Source organism: Otolemur garnettii, unplaced genomic scaffold (genome assembly GCF_000181295.1).
Source record: "Otolemur garnettii isolate 467f Iridium unplaced genomic scaffold, OtoGar3 scaffold00066, whole genome shotgun sequence".
Classification (NCBI taxonomy): Eukaryota; Metazoa; Chordata; class Mammalia; order Primates; family Galagidae; genus Otolemur; species Otolemur garnettii.
In genome coordinates this window covers 660,501-669,135 of record NW_003852461.1, presented here as the reverse complement: position 1 = coordinate 669,135, position 8,635 = coordinate 660,501, and the positions used below count along the sequence as shown (strand labels likewise).

General features: G+C 57.1%; 1 protein-coding gene across 1 annotated transcript in view; it reads left to right on the top strand.

Annotated features, from left to right (window-relative positions):
• The window catches only part of GLIS1 (GLIS family zinc finger 1), a 224,727-nt gene that overhangs the window by 195,916 nt on the left and 20,176 nt on the right, over positions 1-8,635 (top strand). Inside the window, exon 4 of the mRNA XM_003793104.1 lies at positions 4,387-4,548. Within this exon, the coding sequence (XP_003793152.1) occupies positions 4,387-4,548 (162 nt within the window). The remainder of the gene's footprint in view (positions 1-4,386; positions 4,549-8,635) is intronic.

Sequence of the window (8,635 nt, the reverse complement as noted above, 5' to 3'; positions counted from 1 at the left end):
TCTAGCCAGCAGATGTGACACTGGAGACCCCAGGTGAATAGACTTGTGCCACCCCATTTCAGGAACCACATCAATAATTACACAGGGTGGTTTCTGTGAACTTTTGGGAGGTTCAAAAATCCCACAACTTGCCTGCTCCAGAAGGAATCATCACCCCATGTGTCCCAGTTAAGGGGGCTCCCAGACTCCCATTTCTGCGTCTATCTCCCCTTTCTCTGCTTCTCTTCCTTCTGGCTCAGCAGATCCCCAGCTGTTTCCAGAACATCTATCGTCCTTGCCAGTCTCCCCTCCTTTGTCCTTCCCAGCCGCCCGTGTCCAGGCCCGCCCTGAGCATCAGCTCCTACAGCTTTGTAGCCTGCCCAGCTGGCAGCCCCCACCCAGGCTGCCCTTCCTAGGGCTCTGAACTTCCTGTGCATCATTTCATTTAATCCTCACCACCCCTCTCCACGGTTGGGAGAGTTCACCCAGTGTTCCAGCTGAGGAAACTGAGGCTCAGGGAGCTGGAGTGACTCACCTCAGATTACTCAGTAAGTGGAGCAGCTGGACGCGTGCCTGTACCCGTGGTGCTGGCTGCCCACTGAGCCTCCGCTCCTCATCTGACAGTGGGAACGGCAGCACTTGCCTGCAGGGCCCTGGAGAGGATAAGACGCCCTATCTGTGACAGTACGAGGCCCAGCAGAGCCAGCGCACAGTAGGTGCTCCATCCTCCTCTCTGCCTCTGCTGTCCCTCTCTGTGTAGTTGTTCACTAGGGAGGACCACAAGGACCTTGGTAGGCAGCTGCAAACAAAGCCCAAAATGCCTCAAGGCCCCTGGCAGGTCTGGGATGCTGGTCCTGATGGGAGCATGGCTCTGCCAGGGGTGCCTGCCGGCGGCATCCTCATTCCAGACTTGACCTTGCTGGGGCAGCATCCCTTCTCCAGCTGCTGCTACGTCTCGTTTCACCTGGAGAAACAGACCACTCCCATGAGGGCACCCTGGCCAGCTGGTTATTATACTCCAGCCTACAGCTCAGCTCTGGGAAGTTACAGGGAGCAGGACAAAGGCTGGGCTGACATGCATGGGTGTGGCATGGGCATCAGTGCGCGCGTGCACACACACACACACACACACACGCGTGTCAGGGTACCTTGACAAACACCAGGATGAGAGCTGTACTCACAGGGGTGCAGGGACGCCACGTCACGTTTCTAGTCCCTATGCTTGGGATGCCAGCCCTGCCCTCAGGGAACTCTCAAGCCCTCTGCTGCAGGTATGTTGAGAAAGGGAGGGCTTTGTAGTGATCCCCCGGCCCACCGCTCAGGGGCATCATAGAGCAAGGCTGGGGAAGGGTGGGGACAGCTTCTCAGAGGAGGAAGTGCTTAAGCACCAGGAGTAGATGTCTGCTAAATGAGGAAGGGAGGAAAGGCACTCCAGACCTGAGGCTCAAGACACTCCTGCCAGGTTCAGAGACTGTCGTCTGTCACTCCCGCAGATGACATGAGGGGAATGTGCATTTAGGAGAGGTGGTTGGGTCCATGTTGGAAGACCACGAACTGCCAAGCTGCAGATCTTGGGTTTCTGAAAAATGTACCGATTAGATTGTCAGAGAGTTGGAAGGGGAAGTGCCCCTGGAGGAGCACAGTCTGAACAAAGGCAGGGGGTGGGAGAACTGTGCTCAGAGGGAGGGTTCCAGACAGGAATACACAGACCTTCGGGAGAGAAGATGATATACTGGTCTCCAGGGCCCAGTGGACTCTCCCAAAATCAGGAAAGGCACGGAGCTCGGCAGGAATTATTGCCCCTGCTGCAGATCTGCCCCTCCCTGCATGGCCGGAGGGGAACAAAGGGGCAAGCTGATGCTTAAAGGAAGCCCCCTGCTCCAGCCCAGGCTCCTCCATCTCACATCGGGGCGAACTTGGCACAAGGCCATTGCAGGAGAGCAAGGGGGCGGGTTGTGGCCTGTTTGCTCCCCAAACAGGATTTCCTTCTGGTTTTGATGCATACAAAAGGCACAACATCTGGAAGTAGGAAGCAGAACAGCCTCTAAAACCCAGCTGTGGGCGGCTTGCCTTGGACTGGCCCCAGCAGAGCATGGCCCACAGTTATGACTGGGCCTTCAAGGCGGGTGAAAGGGGGGCAGCCGGGACTGGTCATTGTCTCTGGGCACTGTACCCACGTCTGTTGGGACGGATCTGCCCCGGCCTCGGCTCCATTTGCCTCTGCCCTGGATCAGGCCTCACTGACCTTCATCTGTCACTGCTACAACTGCCTTCTCCCTGCCCCTGCTTCCCAACCCCAGTTGTCAGTGGCAGCCAGAGGGGTCTCCCTTGAGTGCATATCCAACCCTGTCCCCTCCCTTCATAAGCCCCTTCCATGGTCCCTGCAGTCCCCAAGATGGGGCCCAGGCTTATCGACCTGGCATTTAAGCCCCTACCTTCTGGCCTCTGACCACACCCAGCAGGCATCACAAGAACCCAGCTGACCCCTAGCCTGCACCCTACACCACCCGCAGAGGGGCCTCTACAGGGAATCTGTGGCCTTGCAGTGGTTTGAAGCCTCCAGGCCTTTCCTCCTTTGGCTTTCAAAGCCTGTCACCCCACTATCTTCTTTAAATCTACTGGTCTTGGTTCAAGGCTCAGGCAGACCAGTGATTGATGATGTGAACGCATCCATGTTGGCGTAACTACTACTTGTGTCTCATACTTCCTACATGTCTCCAAGCTTGCTACAGTCATCAAGCCCTTGTGGCCCCAAGCCTGGCTTAGGCGCCTCTTGTGCCCCCCCCCCCAACAGCTCAGCCACAGCGTTTTATGATAGGGTGTGTGTGCACGCATCTCCCACACGGGCTCTGCTTCCTTGGAGGGCAGGACCCGTATCTGGGTTCTCGCTGCTTCTTGGCACAGGCTGCAGCCAGTTTGTCCAAATGGATGGTCCCACACCAGGACCAAGGCCAAGAAAATGAGCCAGGTGGGCCTCAGGGTCTGGACTCTGCCCACAGTCCTCTTGGGCATCTACCCATAAACTCTTTGATGGATAAGGTGACCTGAAAGCTGGAGAGAGCAAGAAAGAAACTGATGCCCAAGTTGAAAAAAAGGGAGGTCAAGGATTACAAATGTGGACGCGTATGTGAGAACCTGCCGCTCCTGCTCTCTCTGCAGTGAGCCCCAGAGAGAGGTGTGGGAAACAGGCTGTGGGAGTCTAGTCCTTGGGGACATGCTGCCTGCACTTCATTCTGAGCTGCCTGCTTCTGGGAGCCCAGGTTGGCCCCTGGTTCAGAAGGTGGGGGGCATGGACCTTAATCTGGGCAGAAACCAATGGCTTGGGAAAGAGAGCCTGCTGCTTCTCACCTCCTCCTCTTGAGGGTCTCCTCCCCCTGGGAAGGCAACAGGCATAGCAGGGCCACCTGACCTTGGGCATCTGCCTTGGCCTGAGTTCTGCCTTTGCCCTGTCATAGTCTTGTGAGGGGTCTCTTTACCATACGAGGCCTCCATCTCTGAGACAGGGACATTGATGTCACAGCAAACACCCAGCACCACTCCTGGATGTGGTGGTGCCAGTTAGCACTGGTCCCTCTCGCACCCGTGTGTGCCCATCACCCTGGCTGGGACAGGGTCAGACGGTGGGGAGAAGCAGGAGGGAACAGCCAGTCGCACCCCAGGACCAGAGTCTGTTGCCTCCACTGGGCAGCGTTTGAGCTGGACTTGGAAGGCCGAGGAGGATTTGATGCCAGGCTATGAGAGGGGACATTTCTTGCTGAGCAACTTTCACAAACGAAGGCTGGAAATTTCCCAGCTGACTCCTGATGTTGGTCTGGAGTATGGGTTGGGCTTAAAGAGAGTCAGGGAAGTGTGGAAGGCCATGTATGAGAGCAGAGCCCACGAAAAGTACAAGCCTGTGCAGCTTGCAAATGTGGTTACTGTTCTGAGAGCAGTTGCATCCACACCGTGCTCCACAGGGACAAGCCTCTTGACATTCACCATCCTATTCCTTGGGGCCCTCATATCAGTCCTGCTGGGTGGTGGCCATATGTTCTCAAGTTTGCGGACAAGAAATTAGGCCCAGACAGGTTAAAAATACCATCCAAAACCTCCTGTCAGAGAGCCCCATTCAGAGCCAGGCTGTGGGCTCGGCATTTCTGGCTGTGCTAAGACGCACCTGTCTCCCAGCGTCTCCTCGGGTGCAGAGACGGAGCTGCTCTTCTCCAGCCCAGACCCCCTGTTCCCAAGTCAGGAGTTCACTTTCTGTGGACCCACCAGGGCTTCCCAGATAGGGTCTGGGCCCTGAGCACTTCACAGGGGGCCAAACTGGAGCTCGGGCAGGGTGTGGGGGTCAGAGGGTCTGGGGCCAGGCAGGGTGGTGGGTGTGCCCACACAGCTGAGAGTGCCCCTCACCAGCCTCTCCCGCAGTTTGAAGGCTGCAGCAAGGCCTTCTCACGGCTGGAAAATCTCAAGATCCACCTGCGCAGTCACACAGGGGAGAAGCCGTACCTGTGCCAGCACCCGGGCTGCCAGAAGGCCTTCAGCAACTCCAGCGACCGTGCCAAGCACCAGCGCACCCACCTCGACACGGTAGGCAGCGGGCGGAGGGAAGGGATGGGGGCGGAGCCCCTGCTCCTGCCCTTCAGCCCCACTGACACTTGGGGCAGAGTCATTCTTTGGTGAGGAGGGAGGGGGTTAGAAGTATCCCCAGCCTCTATCCACCAGGTAGACAGGAGGCAATTTTCTCTCCCCCCAATTGCAACAACCAAAAATGTTTCTGATTGTGGCTGAATATCCCAGGGGCGCCCCTGGTTAAGAACCACTGCTTTGGCCCGTGGGTGCCAACCTGGGCCCTAGACTCTGCACATCCACGTGGAGAAAGTGGGCTCACCCTCTGGTATCCTCTCCCCAGAGCCTGTCAGCCACACCCAGGGCAGGCTGCAACCTGCCCTCTCAGGCCTTCCATGGAGACAGAGCAGAGGCTCTCCAGGGCCTTTCTTTATCCCCTGAGAGTGTAGGCAAGGAGTTGAGGTGGATTGAGCATAAAACTCCAGTCTCCTCCAGATGCCCGGGTCTCTTTCCACCTCCCTTACCTTATTTGTGCCAGAGAGCAGCTAACCAGCAACATCAGCCCTGTGTTTGCCCACATGTGGCCCCGCCCCATGTGATTAATAGAGCACTCTCTCAAACATCACCCCCAGATTTCATACCAACCCTGCTCCGGGGGTCACCAACCAATGTGACAGATGAGGGGAGTGGGGCTCTGGGAGGTCCGTGCCTACTCATGATTGCATAGCTAGATGATGGCAGAGCTATTCACAGGCCCTGTGTGAGGGAGCGTATGCCCCAGGAGGACCCCAGCCCCGTATGCAGCAGGAGATAGGGATCTGCAGCCAGAGCCCACATCTGGGTGCCAGGCCCGCTTCTGTGTTCTTCCTGCAGATTTGGGGGAACTTTGTGGGCAGGGGGGCTGAGAGATCTGAGTGGCCGTCAGCCCAACCTACTTAGTACACAGAGGAGGAAACAGAGGCCCAAGAGGGTACCTGACCAAGGGTAAGTTGGACAGGACAGAGGTCAGAGCTGAAAGGATACTGCTGAGCTGAGAGAACTGTGACCCAGAAAAGATGGGTGATGAGAGGGGGCAGAAAATAGCAGAGAAGTAATATTTCAGCCAGAGTTTCCACATATCCTTACACCCCCACAGTATCACATATGCTCCCCACAGTCTAATCCTTGTGACACCCCAAGGTAGAGACCGTTGTCCCACTTTGTAACCAAACTGAGACTCAGAGAGACTGAGTTATTTGACTATCTGTACCGGGTGCCTGACAGAGCTGGGATCCAACCCAGGGCCGTCAGACTCCAAGTCCCATGCTCTTTGCTGGAACAGCTGGTGTGGCAGTCACCCTGGGGAGGGGAGCTGTGCAGAGAGGATGAGGGTAGCAAGGATGAGCCCTGTCCCCAGGCTGGACCCTATTCTCTCCTCTTCCAGGCATCACTGTCAAGGTCGCACTGGGGACGTGAAGTAACGAGTGGCTCTAATAACCCACCCACCCCCCACCCCTGCCTCTTTGTTACCTTTTCAGGCCTCTGTACTCTCTCTCTACCCGCTTCCTCCCTCCACCTCACTGCATTTCCTGGACCCAGCCCCAAATAAACAGCTCTCTGGCTCATGCTTGGTGTATGAACAGAGCTCTAAGGCCTAGGTCAGGTCAGATCCAGAACAAGCCCTCAGGGTTATCTCAGTCCTTCATCTCCCCCAGAGGTCCCTAGGAGGCCAAGGTCTACACCCCACTTATACCAACTCCCCATATAAACACCACAGACAACTCCATGTTGCTAGGTTGCTGTCCCAGCACCCGCCCCCAGAGGCCCAGTGGGTCAGGCCCCATGCCGTGTGACTCTAGCCATGTCCCCAGCTCCCCTCTGGCATCGAAGAACATGGAATTCTCTCCACGGGCAGGAAAGTTTCTCTGAACAGACTGGAGAGGACGAAGCCTCAGCTCTAACCCTGGCCCTGCCTCCAGTCCTGGAGGTCTAAGGAGAGCTTCCAGCCTCCCTGGTCCCCTCAGAGGTAAAATACCTACCTCAAGAGAGAGAGAGGGACAGCTGAGGTGTGACATAAGAAGACCCAGTGCGTGGTCTGTGTGACCTTTCCTGGTCTGTCCTTTTACTGACTCCATGCTGGCCAGATCCTGCTAGCTGCCCAGCTCCCAGTGTGGGTTTGGGTCCTGACTGCCACAGACTCCCTGTGTGGACTTGAATAAGCCACTGTCCTGCTCTGGCCTCAGTTTTCCCACTGGCATGATGGGGTGGGGTGATAATCTCTCTCCTTGTACACTTTGCTGACTGTGGCAGGCTCAGGCAGGAGGGATATTCTAGCAGAGTCGTGTATACACGCTCACTTGCTCTGAGATCTTGGGCAAAACATCAACTTTAAGTTCTTCATTGGCAAAGTGGGGATGCTTCCCATGGGGTGCATGTGGCACTCAGAGGAGATCACAGGTGGCTGATGCTAAGCAAAGAGCCCACACATGCAGGGTGTTCAGCGAGGAGCATCCTGGATGCTAACAAGAGTAAAGCCGCCCTGGCCTCGGCTCCTGTGCTGGAACTCCAGGCCTAGACCTTGGCTGCTGGCTGGGGACAGCCACAGGGTTTCCTGAGAGCTTCAGGGCAGCAGGGCCTGAGGAATGTTCTGTGCAGGTCAGGCCCTGGAAGAACAGACACAGAGATGGGCCTTGCTGCCTTGTTCCCAGGCAGGTGTGCATGCACGTACAGAGCCCCCGCCCATCATTTGCTTTTTTGCCAAAGGCGTTGGTTTGTTAACAGTGTCCCCAAGGGACAGGGTCTGGGGCTGGCTCAGGGGCAGGGCAGGGCCCAGCATGTGTTTGAGAGAGACTGGTGGGGCAGGTGGGGCAGGCTGGGATGGGGGGAACAGTCTGAGATGGGCCTTCAGCCCTCCCTCCCGTGCCTTCCTTTCAGCCCAGGCAAGCTTCTCACCGCTCTGTCTCTCTCTTTTTGCTCTCCTCCATCTCTCTAACCTGGCAACCCTCCGAGGCAGCACCAAGGTATGATCTTCCCTCTGCTTCCCCCACTAGGAGGTCCCTGGGCTATCACTTCTCCCTGGGCCGAGGTCAGATGGCCTCTCAGTCCAGCAGGGGCACAGTTGCTTTGAAGTTTGGGGGCAGCTCCATGTGGGACACCCCTGTCCTTGGTACTTACTCTGAAAGGAGTTATTTCCTCCAAACTGTCTCCCGTCCCTTGTAGTCCCAGGAAGGCAGAGGGTTCTGAGAGATCAGAACCCCTCCATGTGCTCAAAGGGTGAAGCCTTGTGAACCTCAAGCCCCGGTAGCAATGAGTCTTGTGGAGGCCCCTTGAGAGATCAAAACTCAGTGCCAAGAGTGCCCTGCCCCAGGTCACTCTGAGACCTAGGATGAGTCAGGCAGGTCCCTCCCACAGTAGAAAAGGGACACAGAACAGACCCAGTAGCTCTGGTCCTTGGCCTGTGAAGGGAGATGGAGGATGGAGAAGGGCTTAGGAGGAGGCGACATGGAGCGGGCAGGATGGGCCTGTGGGTGGGACAGGAGGAGGCATACAGACTTTAGGGGCGGGGCCCAAGACTCAGGGGACCCTGAGGCCTAGAGGTAGGTAGCCTGTTCTGTGAGCACCAGGGAGCCCCCCTGAGGGGTTTCCAGAAGGGCCTCTGGGGAGTGTGAGGGGAGGTAGGAGGCCCTGAGGACAGGGTGGAACCAAGGGGGAAATGCAGATAGTGGCAGTAGGAAGGATTTGGGGTCCACTTCCCATATTCTGGGTGAGCAGTGGGGACCCTCAAGTAAGAGACTCATCCACTCCCCACACAAAGGGCGCAACCCCTAGCCTCCCTAAGCCTTTGTCTCTGAGATCCAGCTTGCTCCCTCCTTGACCCCCATGGTTGTTGGGAGGAGGACCTGGTTTTATTGTGGCCCAGTGAGCACTCTGGGGACTCTGGACATACCTGCGAGGTATGGTCAGTTGCTGCCAGCCTGGCCCTGTGCTGTGACCCTCTCCTCCTCTCCAGGGCAGCCACTGCCCTTCCCTCAGGCCTGGCCTGTGCTGTGCCCTCTCCTCCTCTCCAGGGCAGCCACTGCCCTTCCCTCAGCCTGGGCCTGTGCTGTGCCCTCTCCTCCTCTCCAGGGCT